Raw genomic sequence first — 25,649 nt, forward strand, 5'->3', positions numbered from 1 at the left:
AGCGGGGCCGGGTTTGATGCGGGTCGGCGGCCGCGACAAGTGGCCCATGGACACCCCGCTGAGGCGGGAGTCGCCCCGCCGCGACCCGGACGCTTCTTCGAACCCTCCTCCGCCATCTTCCCCGCCGCCACCGCTTCACCCGGCGCCGGGTAAACAGCGAGATGAGAAAAAAACGGCTCTGAGCAAGGTGAGGGGGTGAGGGGGGGGCGAGGTGAGGAGATGTCAGTGGCCCAGGTAGGCCCCGTTCCACAGACGGAGTCTTAATTTCAGGAGATTCAGGTGTTTAAACGGGCGTCTCTTCATCTGCCGAGTGAGGGTGGTTATTCACTTCAGTATTTTGAGATCCCCAGCGGCAGCGCTGCAGATTTGCGTGCCTCTTCGCCTTTAATTCTTCAGAAATCAAGATTGGCCATTGCTGTGGCAAAGCAAGGGCAAGAGCACTTCTCTCTCCCTGGCTTTGTTCGAGCGCTTTTCAGAGGGTATTTATAGAGAGTACTGTGAGATTTGATTTATTCCCGTTTTCTAAATTGGAAAACCAAAGCGCTGAAAATCACTATAACTGAAGTCAGGTAACATTCAGATATTGGCAAGAAATGGGAATAGACTTGTCTGAAGCTTGATGGCCGTTTTACTGCTTTGTGTGCTGGCATCGTTCTGTCCCAAAGATTTCTGTGCGGTTTCCTGGCCTTTATTATTGGCCAGGTTACCTGAGTGCGGTGGGTTGACTTTGGGTGGCTGCCAGACCCCCGGCCAGTTGCTCCCTCACTCCTTTCTCAGCAGGACGGTGGAGAAAATAAGATGAAAAAAACTCATGGGTTGAGACAAAGACAGGGACATAACTTACAAAGTGCCATCACAGGCAAAACAGATGCAACTTGGAAAAAATTAATTTACTCTAATTTTTTTTTTAATTAGCAATAGAGTAGAATGGTGAGAAACAAGGATTAAAACCAGAACACCTTCCTGCCCTCCCCCCTTCTTCCCCAGCCTCTACATCCTCTGCCCTGAAGCAGTATAGGAGGATGGGGAATAGGGGTTGTGGACAGAACAGCTCCTCTCTGCTGCTCCTTCCTCCTCACACTCTTCCTCTGCTCCAGCATGAGGTCCCTGCCATGGGATACAGTCCTTCGTGAACTGCTCCAGTGGCGGTCCCTCCCACACGCTGCAGTTGTTCATGAACTGCTGCAGCACGGGTTTTCTCCATGGGCTGCAGTCCTTCAGGATAAACCTGCTCCAATGTGGGCACCTCTCCACGGGCTGCAGGTCCTGCCAGAAAACCTGCTCCTCTGTGGGCTCTCCACAGGCTGCAGCTCCGTTCAGGGCATCTCCATCTGCTCCGGCGTGGGGTCCCCCACGGGCTGCAGCGTGGATATCTGCTCCTCCGTGGTCCTCCACAGGCTGCAGGGGGACAGCCTGCCTCACCACGGTCTCCTCCATGGGAATCTCTGCTCCATCGCCTGGAGCACCTCCTCCCCTCCTTCTTCTCTCACCTTGGTGTCTGCTCTGCAGGGCTGTTTCTCACACTTTTTTCCCCTCACTCCTCTGTCTCGCGCGTTGCTGCGTAGCCTTTTCTGTTGTTTCTTAAGTACACTTTCCCAGAGGTGCCACCATGGTAGCTGAGGGGCTCAGCTGTGGCCTGTGGTGGATCAGCTAGATCTGGCTGTGTCCAGCACAGGGCAACCCTGGCCTCTCCTCACACACACCATCCCTGTAGCCCCCACTGCCAGCACCTGGACACATAAACCTAACACACTAAAATATTGTTGGCGTACAAGGCTTAAAAGCTGGTTTAAACGAAATATTTTTAAAAATATATACTGTAAACATTTTGTATAGTCAATATGTATTTTTATGGTTGTTTGTTAATATCTTCTGTTCTTGGCTAAATTGCAGTGGTTCTCAAGCTCTTCATCAGAACATGTCAGTTACCCTACAATTTTACAATGTTAGCAGAAACTGAGATAGGAAAGTTGTTCCATCTGTCTGCAAGTTCAAGAAGGTAAATCACTAGGAGGCTAATGCTCCAACTGAGGTTCCCAATTTGAGGAAGAGCTTTTAAAGTGGAGTAATATGATTTGTTTAGTCTCTTTCTGCAGTATTTAGATCAAAGATAAATCTCCATTTTCTTTTATATATGCAGGTGGTTATTCGACGGCTTCCTCCTTGTCTCACTAAGGAGCAACTGGAGGAACAGCTACATCCTCTACCTGCCCATGATTATTTTGAGTTTTGCACTGCTGATCCCAGGTGAGGATGAGCTGTTTGTGCAGGTTTTCAGGTGCTTAAAACCTAATTAACATATTTTGGACATACCAAATCATGTATTTTTTTCCATCAAGACCTTTTTGTTAGTTTTGTTAGTTAAAATATTTGTGAAAAGCTGGATACTTATGCAGAGACAATGTATTCCTGCCCTTTTCTTTTACACCAGTGTTTTTAAAACATAAGATTTTTCTGTATGAATAGGACATAATTTTATTTGAAACTCTGATGTTTCTTTTAACTCTCACTGGTGAAATGCAACAGACTGTTTGTCGGCGGTGAGAAAGAGTCAACCTAGGGGAAATATCACAGAAGTTTTTTCGTCAGTGCCATCTGAGCTTAGTTTCTTTGTTTGCTTACGTGTTTTTTCTATTTATTTCTTACAGTTTTTCAAATAATCTAGTTTTATTCAGTTTTGTGACATTCAAAACTGAAAAAAAAAAAAGAAATAGTGATTGATTTAAAATAAATCAGAATTGCTAGTATATTTATATAATTTACTCGGTATCACAGTGGTAAAATACTATTCCCTTTCAAACATAACAATTTCCAGAGGAGAAGGAACTTAACCATTATAATAAACAAAATACCCTGTATGCTACATCTGCATGTGTTCTGAAAAACTGAATTATAAGATCCATCTTGCCTATCTTAGTGTGCGATGACTTGTCCTCCACAGGCACCAGATTCCTCCCATTGACTACAGAGAGATCCTGGATGTTTACCACTGACCAACTTTTAAAGTTACAGGTGAACCCACCCAGAGCAGATAGCCTTTCCTTTCTATGGAATTGTTTGTGGCAAATTATACTTGGAACCGTCTAGTTCCTGGGCTGATTATTTGAAAGAATACTGCCTCTTCTTGCCACCACCATGTTATTAGATGGTTAACTCTGACTATATAGGTTCTCTCAGAGTCAATTCCACAGTCGGAAAGGAACAAATGTTTATTTAGTGAAACTTTATGGCAGTTGCCTGACCTAGACAGTTACACAGATGTGCAGCAACTAAACAGTAGGTGCTTCAGCTTTTCTGGTAGAACCACAAAGGATGTGAAGTTAGGGAAGAGGAGAGTTTAGTCTCATTGAAAGTCTTTGTAGTTACTTATATTTTTCTTCTGAACCTCGTCATCTGTATTTCCAAATGGGTCTCTTTAAGGCTTCTGTCCCAGCTCTTCATTTGATAAGGGGAAAATAGCAAAGGCAAACCAAAAATTCTCTGAAGAAGAGTGTCTCTGTCTTCAGTGTGTTTAGCTGCACAAATGCCAGGACATAGTTAAAAAACCCTACAATTTTAATTTTCTAGAACAATTGTTGGCGTAAGAACTTAGGGAGCTAGCCATCTTAGAAAAGAGAAGGCACTGACAACAGTTGTACATATAAAGTTTCATTTTTTCTCTCTACTTTCATGTGATGAAATTTGGAGTACTCAAAAATCTTGCTGTCCACTTGTTTAATTGCATCCATGTCAGGTTACTGCTGAAAGATGCTGTGGTTTTTCTCTCACACTGTGTTGTTCATCGTATACTTTAATATAGCTAGGGACAGAACGTGTATATATAAAAAAGTTTGTTAGATGGCATGTATGATACAGGAGCTCATTCTGGTAGAGGGATGAGGACATGCTTAAAACTTTAAAAGTTCGTTTGCCTTGAAGAGCAGATCTTAGTGATTAAAAATAACAAGTGTGAAGAAAATAAAGCTGTATTTCTTATATTGTTTTGCTACTAGACTTCAAGATGCAGCAAGCAAAGAATACATGTTTTTAAACTTTTTTTGAGCATCAATATCTCTGATATGTATTACTTGGATTGTCAGTTTCCTTCAGTCCTATGTATGAGCCCTGTAATAAAAATAATGATCTGGGAGAAAAATGTTCTCTTCCTCCTCAGTTTTGGATTCATGTTCTCTTCTGCCTCCTTCATAAATTTAAACTCTCTAGAAAAAAATGTTTTTGTATAAGTAGAGCTCCTTGTCAGAAATTGATGCCAGAAATGATGGAGGTTGAAAATGGTTCAGGAGCAGTTTAGTAAAATACTTATTCAGACAAATATTTATCTATGAAAACCTATTAAACACAAGGATACAAGTTTTGTATTACAAAGTCCCTAGGCTGCAAGTACCTGAAATTATATACGAGGTGAAGTGTCAGTGTATAGTTTCCCCTTTTTAATAAACTTTCCCTAAGCATTTATCTACTAGTTGCTGTCGGAGGGAGGATAGAGAGGTCTTAACTATAGCTGTTTCTACATTTTTATTTCCAAGGTCATCTCACCCTAGAGGACAAAACAAACAAGATACGTATATCAACTCCAGTTTCTCTGTTTTTGTAGTCTAAAGGTTATCTTTTAAGTTTACAATGTCTTATTATAGGCAAGCTATAAAACTTCTTAAAATTTCATTTAAGTAATGTTATGAATGTATAACACTTTTTCAGTTACATCCATTTCAGTAAAATCATTTCTGAAAGTGACTGTTGCATTGTGTTTTGTTCATTTTTTCAGATTCATCCGATTCATTGCATTACCTCTATTCTCTCTTGTACATTGACATTAAAATACAAACAAAACACTGTTTCTGTGACTGATTCTATGGCCTTTAGGGATGTTTGTTGGATAGACACACTATCTATAGCTGATAATAAAGACTCTGCCTTCCTGACAGTCTGTCTTGTTCTCGGACTCCAAATATTAACTGTTTTTCCCAGATACTCTCTTTTGTCAGCATGTAAACGTTTCTGAGTCTTCCAAAACTTCAGTCAAGTGATCTAGCTCTGGCCCTGCAGGGTTTGGGTCATTGCTTGGGACTGAATGCTGAGTGCTAGGACTTGTTAATAGTGTTGTGAGGTTACGAAAGTAAAGAGATCTGGATAGGAGCTTTTCTTATGTGAAAGCCAGTCAAATAGTCAATGCCATCCCATATATCACAGACATTGATAAAGCTTCTTGCAGACAGCGCTCCTCCTTTTCCCTTCATAACTGCTTCCCAACATTTTACTTGGGATTATTGTAGGCAAATAGCACTAACACTGTCAGATGGCAGCATGCACCCAGGAACTGCAGCTCTGAAGGGGCAGTGCATTTAGAACTTCAAGGGAACCGCCACTACTGTGTTCTGGACGGAATGAGTGACAGTCTGTCATCACAACTGCACAGCGTTTCTGCTTCTCCTCTGCCAGGCAAATTGTGCTCGTTTATATCTGTAAAAAGGAAAGGCTAAGTTAATTTAAAATTATGCCAGTTCCATCCACTATGTGAATGACCACAGAAGGTGAGAGACAAGAGGATGAAGACCAGTGGATTTTAGCTTGACATGACAATGTAGATGAGGAGTTAGCTGTTTGATCAGAAATTATTATGTAATATATGAATGGACGGAGGAGTTTATTTAACACTCCAACATTTAAATGTAGGGATCTATATATTTATATACATGTAAGTACATATATACACACCATTATCAATAAGTTGATAAGTATTTTTACTAAGATGTGCTGGCTGTTTTTATAGTTTGCATGTTGCTGTTTGTATTGTAGATAACTACTTAAAATTGCTTTCCTGTATACCAGTCTTTTTACACGACTGTGTTAAAAGATACTTCATAGAAGTAAACTATTAGAATGTGTTTGTTGCTAAAATTACTGTAAAAGTAAGGGCTTGAAGAGATGATAGACTGAGTATTATAGAAATACACGTAACCTAAAAGATGGAATACCCTTGAATGCATGGCAGAAAACAAAGAAATAGTGTGTTGTACTGAAGAAACGTGTACAGTCAGACTCATCTGGGTTATTTCCATAGAGATTTCTCTAAGTGATATCCCAGAGATGCCAACATCACGTGCAGTGCATCTGTCCAAAACATGATACAGATGGAAAGCAGCTTATAGACAGCAAACATACAGCAGAATAGAACCAGCTGTCTGATTATAAAACTAACCATGCAACCTCAAAACTGAATTTCAGATCCTGAATGAAGTCTATGCTGGTAGCTACTTGAAAAAAGTAGAAGGTACACAGAGTCCAGTGGTCCTTCTGAAGGACTCAGCTGGAAGGCAAAATCCTGAAGAGCAAAAGCTGTATTTTATCCAATAACTGCTGAATACAAAGTACGAAAGTGGATAGGTGAGGGAATCCAGGGTGGGGAGCAGCAGTTGGAAGTCAGGTATCTGAAACCCAGAGTAAGAGACAGTGTTTTATATGCAGGCCAGTGCTAAGCATTTCCAATTTGCTAGGTTTACTCAGCTTCCCATTTAGAGAGTGAATTTTAGGTGGGGTTTTTTAGGCGGTTTTTTTTAGGCTCATTGTACACTTTGCTGGGTAAAAAGCCTAAGACAGGGGTCTGAAACACTCAGTGATCAGGCTTTTATACACTAAGCACTCTTGACAGCTTATCTTCTGCATGCTATAGAAACACTCCATAGCTGGTATTTGCAAAACATCTAAATGAAAAAAGCCTTCTAGTTTTTTTCAAACATTTCTCCTGGCTACCATACCAAACACAAATTTGGTGGGTTTACAAAATGATTGGTTAGTTATTGACAGCACTGCTCTTTATGGTCAACTTTTAACACTCAAAAGTGGGATCCATATGGATGCACATTTGAAAAAGAAAAAATTACTTGGTTTGTAGTAACTGTTTCTTTGAGCTGCCATATGTGTGGATCCTGTGATCCAACCCATATTTTTGCTTTTTCTCACTCATTGTGAAATCTGATTCTGAAATAGCTATGGGATTGAAATACATTTGCAACTGTGTGTGTTTATTGTCTCCTGCTGCTGGTGGTGAGTTTGTCTGAAGACGGGCCATGTGTGGCAATAATATTATGAATTATTAATAGTATTTTAAATTTATGGGCTCATGTTCAGGTATGTTCAAAAACCTGGCGTAATGCATAGCCATCACTGAAGGCAGTTCAAGCCAAACTTTTATATCACAGTTGTGGGCGATTAAAGCATGTACATGCCATGACTCACAATAACTTAGCTGATGGGTGGTAATTCATTAAATTACCTCAGTTTCATTGTGGTTGGTGGTGTGCCAACCCTGAGGTTTTTATCAGGCACATTAAATATTTACCCTTGGGGTGGGATCTATGCCAATAAATTCTTGAAGAATCAGAACTATTTTAGGTAAGTACCTGTTCTTTCTTTTGCTGGAATGCTTTGGATTTTCACAGTAATTGTTCTTCACAACTAGACATAGCATATATATTGATGCACATGCATGTCAGAGGGAGTTTATTTATTTGTATATAATTCAGTGGATTATCTTGCCAATTACTAGGTTATTTAATCATTCTTAAAGGTGGAGTGACAGCTTGGCAACTGCCCTTTAACTGGATGCTTTTACTTAACTTCTGTTTCAGTGACAGAAGACTATCTTAGCATGCCCAAGAAGTTCCCTAGAAGCACTGCGGTTATTCATATCTCTTAAATCGTGAAATACTAGACTTAAAGCTTTGATCCTGCACAATGGAAGTGTATGCTCTGCAATTTAGGGAGACAAAACACACTAGAAATATTTGTTTCAGTTCAGAATAAATTTCACAGTTGCATCCAGGAACTCGGTTGCTCAGTTACTTCTTGTCATCTATGTAATTAGATATGTATATGTAAAGACTTCGATATGCGTGTTTAAGGTAGCCAGTTCTCAAAGATGAAAATTGCAGTGTGATCCTTCTAGTTTTACTTTTTTCCTAGTCCTGAACAGAATAGTAAATAACAGAAAATAAACTTATTTCTTGTTGCAGCCTTTATCCTCATCTCTACTCAAGAGCATACATTAACTTTAGAAATCCTGAGGACATCCTTCTTTTTAGAGATCGCTTTGATGGCTATGTCTTCATTGATAATAAAGGTTGGACTATTTGTAAGATATTAAGTATGTATATATACATATACCATTTTAGAACATTAATTTACTTCCTTTTTGCTAATTATACCATTTTTTCCTCAATATACAGTTAATTACATTAAAATGTATCAAAATCTAGCACTCAAAAGATAATGAAGTGCAAAATATATTTGTCCCTGCAGTCTTGCTTGTCTATGTGGTGTGCATGGTTTGTCTGCATTCTTGTACCTTAAGCAATACACTGTCAAGATCCTATTAAGATAATTTATCTTATGCAAGCTTCACAATTCATCACAACAGGAACCGAACACATTGCAAGCATGCATCGTTACACCTTCAGTGTGTTTTTGTGAGATAAAGTTGTGCCAGTTATTCTCATTTTGAAAAAGCAAGACAAAAACTTGACTTCATCATTTTGGTTGCCTGCTTTGAGATATGTACACCTTGACTTTTTAGAGCATTTGCAGACATCTTGAGTTGAGTTCCAAGAACAAGAGCAACAAAATTGGTTGCCATCTTTAAAATGTTCGGTTTGCAAAAGTTTGCCCAACAGTAAAGGAAAAACTCTGTAATGTAGGTGTGGATAAATCCACGTCTCCTACAGTAGCATGAAACTGCCATAGCCAAGAAATGATGCTTTGCCTTTAGTAGTTCCTTGCCATATTCACTCGTACCTTCTGTAAAAAATTGCATGGGTTGTATAAAACAGGCATAGACTTGTGGGTTTCTTGCATAGACATTGTCTGTTCTGTACACTCAGTGTTGTGGAGGTCCTGCGAAAAGTAGTCCTGTCCACTCTTACTGGAGAGTTGATCTCTAAAGAAGCTGTCTGTCAAACTAACAAATTCCTCTTCAGCATTTCCTACCTGAGATATTTTATAGGCCTCTAACTATAGGATTCTAACTAATCAGATTTGGATGGATTTTCGTAGAGATGGAGAACAATACATTCCTCTCAGTGTGTGATTCCCAGATTTCAAATTCTGTGTGTTTTAGATGAAAAACTAAAAATAAACTGGTTTTATGGTTCTGCCAAGACTTCACTTTGCCTAAATTAAGCACGTTTTTCAGTGTTGGGCTGGACTGAAGCCAGGGTTTTCTGTACATTGCAAAACTGAGCTTGGACACTGCTGGCCAATTTGGCACGATTGTGCAAATAAAGAACACAAGTTTTGATCAAAGGTGCCTTCTGGTGACGTTTATGGAGGCATTGTATTTATAAGGCTAAAATTAAAACAAGGATTACCAGGTTCAATAAGGTTAACAAATGTTCTGACTGATTTAAGCCGTTTTCAGTGGACTTGAGCAAAGTATAATCTTGAACTAGCTTCAAGGAGAAACCAGGCAAAATTCAAAAGCTACACACAGTTCTGACTCCAGTCCAAACAAGAATCCAATATTTAAGGCAGAACTCAAAACAAAGAATCCATGCCAGTAAACACAGGCAAGAAGTTGCGCAGTCCATCATAAACAAAGAAGTTTCATACAATTCTACATGCTGAGTTTTACAGTTTTGCTTCTGAAAGAAGGTGGTATGTTTTATTATTGCATGTTATGCAACATTTATTTATTTTTTAAGCTTTTTGCAAACAGAACTTTACAGAAGCAACTCAATTGTTTCAGATTCATTTCCCAGTAGTACTTACCACTTGTCAGGCTGAGATTTTATATAAATGTTTCTAATCAGTTCATATCTGTGAAGAATTAAAAGGGAATTATAAATGATACTGCAATAATTTTATCGTGCAACAATAGTCATCTTCATTTTGACAGTCTTTGTCAGCATGTCCAAAAAATATTTAATGTTTATGTATATAATTCAAATATAAATGTATTTTGTTTTGAATCTAAAATATAGCTACATGTAATTTTTCATTAGAAGTTTAGGATGGGATTGTAGAAACACTCATTTTACATTTCAAGTAAGACTGCCCAGCACAAGTTTCAAGAGTTTTGAAAATCTTAATTGAACATAAGGAATGTTTCTCCCCATCAAAAAATTAAGCACTGATCTCTTTTAAGGTTTGGAGTATCCTGCAGTGGTTGAATTTGCTCCATTCCAGAAGATTTCAAAAAAGAAGCTGAAGAAGAAAGATGCCAAGGCTGGGAGCATTGAAGATGGTAAACATATTTTCTTGGCGTCATGGTGGAAAATAGATTCTATTTCTGTCATGCACTGCAAAGTATTAACATAATTCAAAAATTTTTCTTCACAGATCCAGAATATAGGAAATTTTTAGAGAGCTATTGTGCTGATGAAGAGAAAATCTGTGCCAATCCTGAGATTCTTTTGGGAGAGATTGAGGCCAAAACAAGGGAACTCATTGGTCTGTTTTCTTGATTTTTCTTATTATTGAGAATATTAAATATATTCTTTTTATATCTTTATGATATTATCTGCAAGAGCTGACCTGTTCAGTCTAACAGATTTTGCAGTTAAATTTTTGTTAGCTTGCCACGTAGTGGCAGGACACACCCCACTTATTCTTTTAAGTCTCTATGCATGGAATTGCTTGACTTCACTGGAAGTTTTGCATGCACAGTGGCTTCAGAAGTAGGTCCTTAATACTTCTGAATACTTACAGATGTATTAAAAGATGGCAGATTTATTTTTAAAAGATAAAATAGCTGAATACTTAACAATTGATCCCTGATACTAGCTGCTTTTATTGAGAAACATGAAATGATCTCTCTTTGTTCTCACAGTCAAGATTCTGCAAAAGCTTTTAGATTAAGGCAACACCTTGTTTTCTGTATGCATACAGCATGGCTTTCACAGTCTCAGGGGGAATCTTCAGTAAGATCAACACTGAAATCTTCAATGCCAGTATGCAGCTTTCAGGATGACATGGAATATTGATGTGCTGTATCTCCAAGTGACAACATGCAGAACACTTCCTCTTTCCTTAGGTGTGACAATTGATCAAGTAGGAAAAGAAAAATCTACCTTTGCTATTATTTCTTTACAGTGTAAAGGTAGCCACCTCTTTTGATTAGAATCATAGAATAGAATCATAGAATCATTTCAGTTGGAAAAGCCCTTTAAGATCATCAAGTCCAGCTGTAAATCTAACACTGCCAAGTCCACCACTAAACCATGTCCCTAAGCACCACGTCTGCATGTCTTTTAAATACCTCCAGGGATTGTGACTCCACCACTTCCCTGGGCAGCCTGTTCCAATGCCTGACAACCCTATCGGTGAAGAAATTTTTCCTAATATCCAATCTAAACCTCCCCTGGCACAAATTGAGGCTGTTTCCTTTTGTCCTGTCACTTGTTACTGCTGTTTGAGAGTTGACTGGAGAAATTTGGAACTTCAACAATTTAGAGTAAATGGAAATGTTAGAAGTATGGGTATTTAGATAATTCTGTTATCAATAAAACTTGTTTGTTGCTGCTCTAGATGGGGAAGTTCCCCAACAATTTTTATTTACCCCAAATCTTCCCCAGTATTTGACAGCAAAGTAAAAGCAGTCAAAATTTTTAAAGAACTTTACAAAAAGTTTACAGTTTCAAGAAAGATTTATTAACTTAAAAATATTCTATCAATAAAAATGATTAGTCTTGAGAGTTTCAGATTTCTGAGTAACAATATTGGCTGAAGTCAGCTTTACATTAGGAGTTTTAATGTTTTGTTTCTGTTAAATCACAGGAAATCAAGTTAGTTGCTTTTTTCTGCTATTCAAAACTGTGGCCATTGCTATCAATGTAAAACCAAAGATTGCTTCAGTGGATAGCATGTTCATAGCAAAATTAAGTAAGGATTTAGTTGTATGTCCAGTTTCGAAGGTGTTACTCCTGCTGAAGTCAATGAAAGATGTGCCCAGGACTTTGCTGGTGGAATTGGGCTTCACATTCTCAGCCTTTCTTCAGGTAGTGTTACTGCAGACTGACATGTTTTACGCATCTTGTCAGATGTGTTGGCTCATCAGTTTCAGACAGAGACATATAAAACAGATTTTCTCTGTAAGAAGATGAAGATAAGCTCATTCTTCTGGCTTATTTGTATACAGAGAGCGAGATAAAATATAAAAGTCATTGCTGACACAGGTCTTCATTTTGCAATTTATTTTCTTGTAAAATTTCTTAAACATTGTAAGAAAAACTGCTTAGATTTTTGTTTGTAGTACGGCCCATAAATAAGATGGGTAAGATTCAGGTTTGATCAACATTCTTTTTCGCCCTCCTCTTTTGATAGGACTCATCACACTGCTTCTCTCCCTTGAACTTCAAGTTATAATTTCTGATTAAACCTCTTGCACCACAGCCTTAGTCATGACTAGGGCCAAGTTCTGGACTCCCAGTGCAGCTTAGCCTTTCCCCAGACCCACCAGTTACAATTTGTGATCGCTTCCAGCATGTAAAAGTGCCCAGAGGCCGACACTGCTCAGACAGGGGAACTTAGGGGAGCAGGGGAGAGAGGCAGAGCTGCAAATCTGAGGAACTGGTAGGGTGCTGGGGACCTAAAATTCGTCAGAAATTATGCACAGGGCCGGGGGGGGGGAGGGGGCAGCATGTGAAATCTAGGGATAGAGGGAGGAAGATCTCAAATCAACAATCTTTTTTGGTTGTTGCTTTTGATCATTGATACTTGCTAAAAATAAATACTGAATCCTATCAAGCCTTCCCATTCATAACTGTGTAATAAGGTTTTATCATTAATGAATGGGTTGCCCCCAGGATATTCGTACTTTGAAGACAAAAACATTCAAATGTTTTTGGGATATGAATTGTGTCTAGATTTTGGCTATGCCATTTCAAATTTGATGAAAACTTTATTTCTTCCTTTTTTTCTTTTCTTTTTTTCTTCCAAATCCTGTCATACATTCCAATAGTGAAATTTTCTTCTGGTTTAAGGAAGAATCCTATGCATAACTGTAGAGCAATTTCTAGTAGTAAACATTTTCTGTAACTCTGTCCTGGGACATCCAAGACTGACAAAATGTGTTGTAACTACTCACAGCTGTAAGTACATGAATTCAAGTTTGAATTCAATACTGACAGTCATGAATGCTATACATGATACATAATTTGATGATGTTATCCAGGTTTTTGTAGAATTCTGGGATGGTTCAGGATGGTGGCTTAGGCTAGATTTCAGAGTGTGGAGAGACAGCTCTGTAACGTAAGAGTGGCTGTGTGATTCAGTAGATAAGGCATTTTATTTGTTATTTGGGAAGCCAGAGTTTTATTGAACCTGCTGATACTTTGCTATGTAACCTGGGACAAACCACTCACCTCTTACTCATCCCGTTTTCCCATGGAGAGGTGAATGCTAAATGGTAGTTAAATGGAAATGTTGTATTAGAATGAAAATGTTTCCTTAATGATGTACTTTGAAATCTGGGATTGAAAAGTGCTATGTGAGATTACAGTAATGTGGGCTGCATATGAACAGCAATATAGCTAGGTTTTGATGTATGAAGTTAAAATGTAGGAGTAGATTCTGAACACACTTCTTTCCTTTTTGGTGAAATAACCATTTGATGAGCAAGAGAAATAAGCCATTCCCTTGAACTGAAGAGATACGATTTTTAATTAAACATTAAATAATCATGCAACATATCTCTGTTGCTTCTACCCCTAAAAGCAAAAAAGCAACGAAGTGTTTCTAAAGCAGAATGGTGGGAATGCCTTCAAAAATATATAAAACAAATAGTTTTATTAATTATTTGGCTCCCTTGTAGACAAAGCTAGAAAAAAGGGGTTAGTACTAAAGTAAAGAAATGAGTACATATTTTAGGAGTTGAACACTATATCACAAATTTTTTGTGTTTTAGCTAGAAGAACAACACCCCTTTTGGAATATATTAAAAATAGAAAATTAGAAAAGCAGGTACGTTCAGACTTTTGCCTGAAGTTCAACATTTATGTTTCACGTGGTTTTCCGTTGGACAATTTACAGTTAATCGTTTTGAATTCCTCAGAGGATACGAGAAGAGAAAAGAGAAGAAAGAAGGCGGAGAGAATTGGAGAAGAAACGTCTGCGGGAAGAAGAGAAAAGGAAGCGCAGAGAAGAGGAAAGACGTAAAAGAAAAGAAGTGGAGAAGCAGAAGAAAATTTCTGAAAAAGAAATAAGGATCAAGGTACCTTAATGAAAAAGATTATTATTCTGTTGAAGTTATGCAGAAGTTCCTTTGGTATCTCACTGTTTATTTAGTATACAGTGTGGAGATACCAAACCAGTTTTGACTGGAAGGGAGAGTAATGTAGGGCTTTGACTAAGTAGCGTTGTTTGAAAGTGTGACTAACTGCTTTAGGTACAATGATGTGCTGATGCAGTTATGGCAGGTAACTCGGATATCTTTATACAACACTGCTGCATTCTATGCCAACATAACCTGACAGAACCAAATTGTTCCGTGCCAACATGTTGGAATATTATTGCAAATATGGCTTTAACACTTTCTGTCATGTAAATCTTCATCTAGCCAAATTCACTGAGAGTTTTTTTGTGTTTATGCTCAGAACTAATGTATTTTAATAGTATGCTTTAACCAAGTCTTGGTAATTTGAGGGTGCGCTGCCTTACAACAATCTGAATGGGTGTGCTTTTAATGACTTCACTTAGGCGAGTGTATTTTGTGCTATTACGTCTGGACATTTAAAACCTTACTTGTATAAGACAACACAGATAAAAACTATTCATCTGAACTGAATTTTGTGGTATTGGAAAGGCTTTATAGGCTGTTTTGAAGAGGAAAATTGGTATAAGAGTCTGTAGCTTAACACAAGGACACACAGACTCACTCCAGATCTTGTGGTGGGGAGAAGCCACAGAGCTGTGTACTTCTTTCCTCTATTCTTCCTGGACAACAGTTTCCTTCACCTGGATGTATAAAAACAGTAAGTTATGAAGCCAAATTACAGATTTTTTTAATATCTGGGCATAAAGAAAAACACTGTAGAAGTTCAGAAGAAAAGGGACTCGCTTCTTAAAATGTATTACCCAAAATTGGTTGTCCAAAAACCCCAGTATTTATGACATAACTGTGGTGATGTGACCTTGAAAGCTAGTTCCGTCTCCGAAAGAAGAGGAAAATACTACCTGAGAGAAACATTATAGAAGTTTTAAATATTGGAGAAGAATAACCTGTGCTCATTTCAGGAAAAACTGGTAGAATGAAAAGACTGATGAGATGTTCTGCTTATACCTGAAATGTTAGAGAAATAGTTTGAGACAGTGGGTCCTTTTATAAAGTTTATTCCTGTAATGCTAGACACTGCTCAAGCCCTGTGTGGGTTATTTGTTGTGAAAGGAACAGACTTCTTGAAAATCTTAATCTCCCAGGTGAAAATGTAATGTGATCTTTTCTGCTAGTATTATAATTTTTTCCTCAGTCTGTATTTCTGTCAGGGTGTATTTATACTAAGCACTTACTTCTATATGCCAGTCTACCCCAAGTAGTTAATGTGGCACACATTTTATATATAGTATTTCAAGGAGTGAAGTATTAATCCTGCTCTCTTTGTAGTATTGTAGAGGTTCTACTTATTTTATTTTCAATGACATTGAGCTCTGTTACATGATTTCTAAGAAATCATAGACCATAATAATATCTTTATATATAAAACTCAGGAGAGAAGAGTAGGTAAGTGCTTTCTCCAGTATTCTCAGCATATTAAAAAGTATGCAGTTGAATGCCTGTTAATGACTGTCACTCCTTAGCAAAAGTAAACTGCCCTTTTTAAATAACTTTAAATGTCATACTTTGTAAAATACATTCCTGGCATTGAAATAAGATATCTTCAATCTTAATAAGTTACTGATATATTAAATACATTGTTAAAATGTCTGTTACAACAGAGGAGAATAATTTCACATAATAATATAAACAAGTATCTCTTAGCTTCTGAAGAAGCCTGAAAAAGGAGATGAACTGGCCAGTGAAAAGCACAAAGAAAAAGGTGAAGAAGCTGACATTGAGGAAAACAAATGGGATAAATCACCTGGATCTGGGAGTATAAAATCCAAATCTTTGGAGGGTTCACTAAAAGAACTTAAGGAAAAGTAAGTAATATATATATCTTTTAGGCTTCAATTTAGATCCTAAATGCTTTCATCTCAAGGCTTAAACATGATGTAAGTGGTGCATTGACTGTCTGTCAGCAAAGAACTGATTTCATTCTCTGTGAACAAATCTCTCGTTGTCCTTTTTGTAAAAGGTGTGTTTAGTAACAGCTTACTGACCTGATGGCAGTATTAGTGGATGCAATTTGTTATTTGTGAAATGTTTTGAAATCCCAGATTGGAAGGATTTCTGCGTGCAAAGTCATTCAGAGTTTCACTGTTATTTCACCTGTTCCCCATTAAGAGCTCGGGTAAGGCCCTCCTTCCATTACTGATGTCAAAGACTAAATTGGCTAGGATGCCTTACTTTTCCTTCCTTGGTTTTGCTGCAATAAACATATGAATATGTTTGGTAAATGGGACAATGGCAGAATAGTTAAGGTGTGAATGATAGCGTTATGATAGATACATGCAGAAGGCTGTCTCTGTCCCCCACTGCCTTTTGTGTCACATATGTAATAGTAGGAACAACGGGTACAGCTCAGTTCTGTTGCTACTGTAGCCTGGAAATGTCTTGCAGATGTTTTCAGCAGTTGGTTCTCTCTCTTGTCCTTTGGCACATGTGTCCCATCACAAGCAGGATTCAGCTGTGAAACATGTAAGATACATAACTAAGAATAATATGCAGCTGAGATAAATAATACTTCGTTCTTCAGTAGAGTTGTTCAGCTAAGCTCTCCAAAGTACTCTGCAGTACATAGGGACAAGCTTGAGCATTTAAGTTAGTTACCTAAGGTATTATATATGAAGTATTACAGGAAGTTTGGGATTGTTTTCTAGGAGCCTTGCAGGCTACCTGCCTATTCTAAGTAGTTTAAATTTTATCTTTGTCCACATGGGTTCTTGATTTTTATGAAAAGTATGCAGGAGCTGCAAATGTTCTCTTAATGGCAAATGGAAAAATAAAGAAACTTTGAACACTGGAAAATAAAACCACTGAATTTGCTAATTGAAGAAATGGTTCACCAATAACATCCTACATGCGTTATTCATCTTTTTTTGTCTCTGACTAAGGACTTCAGACATGGGCTAATGTTTCAATATGTTCAGTATGTCCTAAAAGATGCTAAAAACTTTCATTTCACATTCTCTAATGGAAACTGAAAATATTCAGCAACTCTTTTGTTGATGTTCTTCAACAAAGGAAAACAGAACAGGCTCAACAGAAGCACTTGCAGGGGCAAGTCAGTTGTATGCTAATGAGGCTTTTTATGTATGAAGCTTTTGGTGGTGCCATGTAACATTTTTACTATTGATCCTGTAAGTTTAATAAGGCATTAATGTAGGTTTTCCAGGTGTAAAACAGAATCCTTTTGGCTGCGCAGGTACAGTAAGTGTTACCTTGTCTTTCCAAGTGCTCATTTCATCATGATTATTAGTGGGTGTGATTAGGTAGCAAGCTATGAGCTATTTCAGCTGAATCGAGAATTAAAGTTGAACCTACTTTGTCACTGACTCAGAAATCGGTAATAAACTATTAACTTCCAACTCTACATGCAAGAGGTGAATTGCCTGTTTGAAACCATGTTTTAAGGCTCAGTAGCAATAGCTTTCTACCACAAATTAAAACCTCAGTAGGTGCATGAGTGTACATGGTCACATACAGATTTGAAACTATCCCAAACAGAAGTATGCTTCCATTCCCTTCCATTCATTTCTGCTTGCTTTCTCTGGCTGTGTAACTTTCTCTTCTACCTGTAATTTGTACCCTGCCATTTCCACTCTTGCCTGCCCGGTCGCCATGACTGAATTTTAGAAAGAAACTTTAACCACTCTTGAACTGGAGCTTGCATCCCTGTCACCTGCTTACCTCCAGGCCCATCCATTCCTGCCTCACCCACAGTAACAGATGGGGGAAGAGACGGGTACCAGGCAGTGCTGCAGCACTAAGTGGAGGTGTGTCTTTCTGACTTTTTGGAAGGTCACGCTCTGAGCCTTGCGAAGATTTGGAGTTAGTGTCTAGAATAGCATATTAAATGTGAAACAAAACAACTTACAGCCATATACCGCTTGAGAGCTAACACAGTATTTTATATATATGTATCTATGCTACAGGTACAGTATCTCTGTAACTGTGATTGATTCAAGTGTCTGTGACAGCTGGGACGTTGCTTCCACTTGCTGAATGTGTTATGCTAACGCAAGCACAGTCTTGCAAAGTGCTGAGTAACTTACCTGTCACTCGGGTTTTGTTGCTGACCTCCAGCTCTTCCCGAGATGGGGCCCCTGTCTTGGCAGCCCCACCAGTGCGCAAGTTCATGGCAGAGGCTGACAATTTTCACAGTCCTGTTATTTGAAAAAAAAAAAAAAAAAAAAAGTAATATAGAAAGATAAACTTTTATTGATATTAAACGATTCTAAATGAGAAGCATATGATCACAATTTGATCACTACAGCATTAGAAAATATCCATCCTCTCTGATTCTGTCTGCTGATTCCCAAAATGTGAGCAGACTGTCAAAAGCAACCTTCCTGTTTCAATTTTAAGTATTTATACATATGTAATATATAAAAAGAAACTGCCTGTGTTTGCTCCTTTTAAAGTTCAATCTATTCTGTAATCTTTCTTCATTATTTGCAGTTTGGCTGTATGAGAGAAGCACCCGCTTGCTGAACAGGAACAATGAAGTGAATAAGAGAGCTGAGAATTGTATCAGACAGGCAGCAAAATGTTGCAAACTAATAGTCTTTATAATATAGACCCATTGCAGCATAGCAGAAATTAAGTATTATGTTGTGGTAAGGTAATGGTCTTTTGCCTAAATAAAATATGCAAAGATAGGCTAAATTAGTTGGAGACATCATAAACAAAAGCTTGCAACATAAGTTTTCATTTTCACAAATGCGTTCTGCAAGTTGCAATGTCAGTGAATAATTTTTGTTAGCATCATAAAACTTTACACATTGAGACATGATACCTGCACAATTCCTTCGGGCCCTGAATGTTCCCATTCAAGGGAATATTCATGTACATGAGTCACCTCAAGAACAGGCCACAAGAGCTAATCATGCAGCATGTATGTATGTGAAGAGTATTGGGGAACTATTTATTGGACTGGAAAGAGGGATAAAAGTTGAAGAATGTGCCTTCCACAACAGTTGCACAAAAGTCTGATTTTGCTTGCAAAGCTTTGTCCGCTATTTTGAACTGAATGCATAGTCAAGGGCCGGACATACATGGATGAGACATTCAGCAAAATTGCACATAACCCCTTTTTCATGAGAAGAAACCAGCCTTGCCATACAATTGATCTGAATACTGTTGAAGTCAAAGGAAGGCTTTGTATTGCATCCTTCAGCAGTTTTGTTTTACTGTTAATTGCTTGGATTTTCTTTCTTTTTATACGTACTCGTAGGTCACAAAATGATAGTGACAAAGAGCAAAGAGATTTGGAGAGAAGATTTCGAGAAAAAGAACCTGAAAGACAAAGGTATCGATTGGATGATGGCAGAAAGCATAGAGCTCACTATGAGTTTGACAAGTTTGTGAGAAGGAATGAAGAAGAGCTGAAATGGGGGAAAGGATACAACCCAGACAGAGGAAAGAAAGGGAACTACAACTACAGCTTCACTGTGGAGGCAGTAGACAAACTGGGTAAAGAGGACAAGTGTGATGACATGGCATCCAAAAAGGAGCGCATAAGAAATAAGGTTCTTTTATTCATTTAGGATAATCTTTCATTAGTTAAATATGCTTCAAGATCACAGGTTTTGCTTTTGCAAACTCAGCTTAAAGATGCTTTTTCAAAAAAAGCAGTTCTTTATTTCATTTTCAGTAAAACGCAGACTGCTTTCTACTGTTATCAGAGGACAACAGCATTTAAAATAAGGTTACAGGTCTCTGCTCACTCATATTTACAATATATAAAAGACTTTTTGTCTTCCTTTCAACCCTAGCATTTTTAGAACACTATTCTTGGAAGCCTTGTATTTTATGAATGTATTAAAGATTTTTATACTTCTGATCAGTAATGAAATTTAAAAACTGTGACATGCTGGTCTTTTAAAAATGTACTTTCATTACCCAGCTCATAAAGTAATGTGGATTAGCCAGGCATTGCTCAGTAGAGGAACTATAAGGACTTAAATAAATAGCTAATACAGAAACCATTGTATTTAGAGGGTGTGAATGTGCAAATTCTTCAGTATTGTATACCTGCCAGTATGAAAAGCCTGTTGTTTGGTTAGGACGAATTATTCTCGTGGTCGTTGTCAGGGAAAGAGCAGGTGCAAAACCAGTGCAAGAGGGGCCTGTAGTAGGGTGTGCATGTCCCTTATTGTCTCCCAGAGACATGGGCATAATTTTTCTCAGAATGCCTGATTTCAGGGTCTTTTCAGGAGGTGGCTCTCCTTGTTACCCTCATTCTCTCTCCCTTTCTGATCCTAGATTTTCCACAAAAGATGACTGAAACACTGTTTTGTGTAGAAATTTATTCTGTATGTGAAACTTCTTTGAAACCAAGTGACTGATCTGTCACGTGGGCTAAGGCTGACGAGGAGTAAAGCGGTCACGTCCCGAGCGAGTCTGTATGGAGTGTGCATAGAGCAAGTCCAGGTGGACTCGCTGTGTGCGTCAAGCAAGTCACCTTGTGCAAACACAGAAAGCCTGGTGCGCCCCACTTTTTGATTACGCAAAGGTCAGCTGGGCAGTATGGGTGAGATCTGTCTGCATATACACATCAGCCACCTGTCGCACGCACCAGCGGCTCAAGCTGTAGAACAGTCAGAAAAATGGCTAGTTCAGAAACAGGAAGATGGGAAAGACAGTATTCCTCCTGCTTGCCACGCTGCTCTTGAAGTCTGATGAAATAATCTGCAACCTTGGAACTTGATGATGGGTCTTGGGGGCCCTTTGCCAAGCCTTAAGAAGCCGCCTCCTTTTTATTTCTTCCTGTTGCACTTCTGGTAGCTCGCTGAGTCTGTGGATTAGTGCACACTTCAAGTGCTAGATTTGTTCCTTAAACAAAATAAGCAATATCAGTAAAGTTCTTTGCAGTGTGATGACTTTTTTCCTTAGAGTATTTATCATGTAGGTAAGAGTTAGGGGCTGAGTTTTCCAACTTACCAGTAGAATTAACAATGCCAACACAAGTTTTTAGGCAGAGATCGAGCTGCTTTCTGAAGTTTGTAAGAATTAATTAGAAAACAGGCAATTTCCAGTGTCAGTAACAGTTGTGCTAGCTTTCATGCGAACTGTGAAGTACAGAGTCTGTGATACGAAAAATTGCTTGGACCCTTTATCATAAACTTTCCAGTGGGCACTGCTCGTCAGAGGATCTAGTTTTATGCAGCTGTTTGTGATGGAGAAAGATACATGTTATGCATTTCATACCACACCGCAAAGCACTAACTAGAATGATCTAGTTGTATGGCCCAATACTGAATCTCGATACCTGGTTTAAAGAGATGGAGAAAAAAGTGGAGCAAAAAAGACAAGAGGTGAAGGAAAAAGAAAGAAAAAGGGAAAATGTGTATTGGGAATAACAAAACAGAATGAAAGAACAAAAGATCAGAATTACTTCAAATTATGAAGGCAATTGGAAATTAATATTGATGTAGGACAATTTCAGTGCTCTGCCACTGTCTTAAAATAGGCTGTTTAATTTTGTTTGCTAAACTTAACAGAAGACTTTGGTCAAAAAGCTCAGGTTTTGGTGAATGGGTTGCTTCATAACATTAAAAACTGGTATTTGTGAGAGTAAAATACTCTTAGTAGGAAAAGACTTATTAAGCAGAGTACCTAAACAGTATGTTTTATTATTGAAATTTCAAGAATAAAAAGTGCTCTCAAGAGCTACAGAACATTCCCATTTGCATGTTTGAGGTGTCTTCCTTGTAAAGTGGCTCCTTCCATTTTCCAGTGATCAAATCAGCATGTGTACGATTGGGTCACTCCCAAAGCCTGCACATGCTCAAATTGTACTTACTTTGTTTATTATCAGCAGGTGAATTCCCCTGCTCTCATACTCAGTATGGAAGGCATGATGAAGTGGAGCAATAAATGTGCAATTTTATTTTGATACGTGTAATTCAAATGTGCATGCCATGTTTAAATTGTGGTAACGATTGATGATTTGAAGAGCATTGCACACATATCACTTGGTAAAGTTCAGTTGAGGATAATTTTCTAGCTGTTACCTGCTAAACTTTTCTGGTTTGTCTTACTTTTTTATGCTTACGTTTAATATTTGTTATTCATCTGCAGAGTTGCAGGTGCGCAGGCTGTTGTTCTTCTGGGTTGATGTTAGTGAAGTTAGCAGCATTTTTCGGTTTTACCTGTAATACTGTGTTTGATAATTGTCTGCAGTATTTCTCCTTGTTTACATTAACTGTGTCATAGGGCCTTTAATTTTTACAGCTTTCTTCATTTATTCAAAATGCTTGGCTCCCAAGAATAGTGTTATAAACAAGACAGATGCTAAATACTGAGTCAATTTTCATTACACTCCATTTTTTTCCTGGGTCTTACGAAATGTAAAGCGATTTAACACAAAATGTACTTTCTTCACAAACATTCATCACTTCAAAATCCCACATATGTATCCAACACGGGTTTCTCAGAGCATTAACCACATCTCCTTCCTTCTAGGATCGCCCAGCCATGCAGTTATACCAGCCAGGAGCTCGCATTCGAACACATATGGGATCTACAAGTAAAACCTATGACTGCAGTGGGAAATCCTTTGAAGATGTCCTTGATAAAAAGTACGAGGCAGATAATTCAGCTGGAGGTGGTTCTGAAAAGAGCGAAGAAGCAGAATAAAACAAACTGGAGGAAAGACTTGTGAAAAGGGATGAACTTAAGATTCAGTGTCATCACAAAAAAATTCCACAGGGCTGTTTCAGAATTCCACAGGCGATTGCACCAACAAAATTATAATAGCTCTGCCTCTTACTTTCTGTAAAATAAATGGAAGAGTGACTGGAGATGTATAAAGTATCTTACAGCAAAGGAGTATTGTTGCTTTTTTACAAAAAGCAGTGCAAACACCATTTGCCTCATTTAAAAGCAGTTCAATATTTTATTAGATTTACCTTGAAATAGAAAAAGTAATAGTTTTAAAGGAGTATTTATATAAGACTTTTCAGAAGCTATTTCACCTTTTCAAGTCTAAAGAAACGAAATATAAATTTGCATCAGCTTGAAATCTGAGGCACTTTAAATGTATTTGGTGCATGACGTGAGGGTCACAGGACCCCTTCCTGCAAATGGCAGCGGCAGAGGCTGCTGCAGGGAGTTGCCATTGGACTCGGTGGGACCAGCCCTGGGAGGAAGCTCTGGAGCCAGCAGTGTTTGCAGGATGAGGCCCACAGTTTGCACAGTTGTGAGAAATGTCCGTTGGTATCCGTACCTCATTGTGTTTACATTGTTTTTCAATTAACTATAGTGTCAGATAAGTGTTGGTAAAGCTACAAGTATGTTGTTAGAGAGTTTCTCATTTTCTGAGCCACTTTTGCCTTTTATGTTTTAACAGATTCTTGTGCTTAAAACAGAAGAAAGCTAACGCAAACCTCAGCACTTATACAGTATATCTGGTTTTAATAAATTAGCTGTTTTTTATGTTTTTTGACACTGACTTTTAAAAAAAAGTGGTTGTACAGTGATGACTTTTTATATGCTAATGTTTCATATAAGTTGCAGTTGCAGGATTTGGAAAATGTATGATATGTGAACACTCTGCAGTTCTATTTGTTAAAAAAATAAACACACATGAATGTCAACTGCAAACTACCATTTTGTAAGATCTAGGCCAAATTCTGCCCTCTGATGCAGGCACATAGGTATATATATATGTGTGTGTATATATATCTTCCATTGGTTTCAATGGTAGCCGCATATTTACAGAAGGGCAGAATACGTTCATTTATCTTTCATGGCTGAAAATTTCTTAGTTGTCGGAAACCAAGACCTGCTTTGTCGTTGAAGTTAAATAGTAAGATATTAATTTATTTTTACATCCTCTTTGAACATTTTATTATTAAGCATAACATCTAATTGTTCTAGATTGAAAAATTATTTATTGTATTTTCCCAGATATTATGCATTAAATAGAATAAAAGCAAAAAGATTTTGACTATGATTTTGAGACGTAATCTTCTGCGATTTTTTCATCTATTACTCTAGAAAAATTAAGTAAGATGCTATGCCACTTTGTAGTCTTCAGAAGCACATAAAAATACAGTTGAGAACTTTAATGTCAAGCTATGTACGTGAGCGGCCAACTAAAATTACTTCAAGGTTAAGTAAAACTGCTGTTAGAGCATCATTTGGGTTTAGCTCCATCTAAAATTTATCGTTTGCCAAGTTCATCCAGACTGCAGAGAAAGGATTTTGTCTTGAGTCGGTGTTAGCACGGGGCTGGCTTTCCCCTCAGCGAAAGAGCCTGGCTCCGTCCAAGGAGGAGGAGACTTGCCTGAAAAGTTCTCCTGCAGCGGAGCCAGGCAGAGCTGAGATTTTCACTAGATGAGAGTCTGCTCAAAAGCAAGTATTTCCCACCCGTTTGGATGCCCCGGGAGGCTGGAGGACGGGTCTCACCTGGGAGAGGGACCAGCAGGACACAGACAAGCTGTGATTTTGCACATGCTTGCAAGCCTGAGCTTGGTATCTTTTGGCCAGTGGTGGCTTTCAGGCTACTCGCCCACCTTCACCCAGGCTTGATTTTTGAGCCTCACTATAGTGTCAGAGGTGGTGCGGAAACCCAGCTAAACTGGATGAGCACAGAAGACTTTCAAAAACTGCACTTTGCAATCTTTTTTTGCAAGCCTGTTCAGATGGTCAAATTATCTTGAGGTGATCCGCAGCTCTTGCCCCCATCCAGAAGGTACATGCCTCCTTCCCACAAAGCGGCAGAGCCAATGCCTAGGCTGGGACACGGTTACCCATTCGATCCCTTCTGCCAGCGGGAAGAAAAGCCATCAGGGATTTCCTCAGCACGTACTGTTAGGGAAAGGAGAAGGTAGGAAGGACAGAACAGTTGGAAGGGACGTAGGACGACGATCTCGTCCAACTGCCTGACCACTTCAGGGCTGACCAAGGTATAGCATGTTATTAAGGACATTGTCCAAACACCTCTTCAACACTGACAGGCTCGGGGCATCGACCACCTCTCTAGGAAGCCTGTTCCAGGGCTTGACGGCCCTCTCGGTAAAGAAATGCCTCCTAACGTCCCGTCTGAACCTCCCCTGGCGCAGCTTTGAGCCATTCCCACGTGTCCCATCGCCGGATCCCGGGGAGAAGAGCTCAGCACCTCCCTCGCCACGTCCCCTCCTCAGAGAGCAGCGAGGTCGCCCCTCAGCCTCCTTCCCCCCAGACGAGGCCCGCCTTCAGCTCGACGAACACACCGACCTTTGCTGCCCGGACCCACTTCCCCCACCCCCTCACACCGCGCAACCGTCACCGAACACCCACCCGGGACACCCTCACCGCCGGGATGCACCGCCTAAACCGCCACCGGGGACCC

The 25,649-nt window shown here is 38.9% G+C and overlaps 1 protein-coding gene across 3 annotated transcripts; it reads left to right on the forward strand.

The window, feature by feature from the left end:
- UPF3A (UPF3 regulator of nonsense transcripts homolog A (yeast)) lies at positions 1-24,269 on the forward strand. Of its 3 annotated transcripts, none has more exons than XM_010575669.1 (10): positions 1-187; positions 2,141-2,247; positions 8,013-8,119; positions 10,139-10,237; positions 10,333-10,443; positions 13,898-13,953; positions 14,045-14,203; positions 15,968-16,128; positions 19,545-19,839; positions 22,778-24,269. In XM_010575669.1, exons 1-10 carry the CDS (start codon positions 17-19, stop codon positions 22,949-22,951), a joined length of 1,440 nt encoding a protein of 479 aa, XP_010573971.1. In that variant the 5' UTR covers positions 1-16; the 3' UTR covers positions 22,952-24,269. The 3 variants fall into 3 exon arrangements, with proteins under 3 accessions (XP_010573971.1, XP_010573973.1, XP_010573972.1); XM_010575671.1 differs by having other exon boundaries at positions 19,545-19,619; XM_010575670.1 differs by having other exon boundaries at positions 19,545-19,783; positions 22,778-22,927.
- The last annotated feature ends 1,380 nt before the right edge of the window (positions 24,270-25,649 follow it).

The sequence above is a fragment of the Haliaeetus leucocephalus genome, unplaced genomic scaffold, assembly GCF_000737465.1.
Source record: "Haliaeetus leucocephalus isolate CR32 unplaced genomic scaffold, Haliaeetus_leucocephalus-4.0 Scaffold495, whole genome shotgun sequence".
NCBI lineage: Eukaryota > Metazoa > Chordata > Aves > Accipitriformes > Accipitridae > Haliaeetus > Haliaeetus leucocephalus.

Coding starts and splice junctions, on each gene's coding strand:
- UPF3A (XM_010575669.1), top strand. CDS start 17: ATGCGGGTCGGCGGCCGCGACAAGTGGCCCATGGACACCCCGCTGAGG. Junction 2,248..8,012: donor TTTTGCACTGCTGATCCCAG/GTGAGGATGAGC, acceptor TTCTTGTTGCAG/CCTTTATCCTCATCTCTACT. Junction 10,444..13,897: donor CAAAACAAGGGAACTCATTG/GTCTGTTTTCTT, acceptor TTTGTGTTTTAG/CTAGAAGAACAACACCCCTT.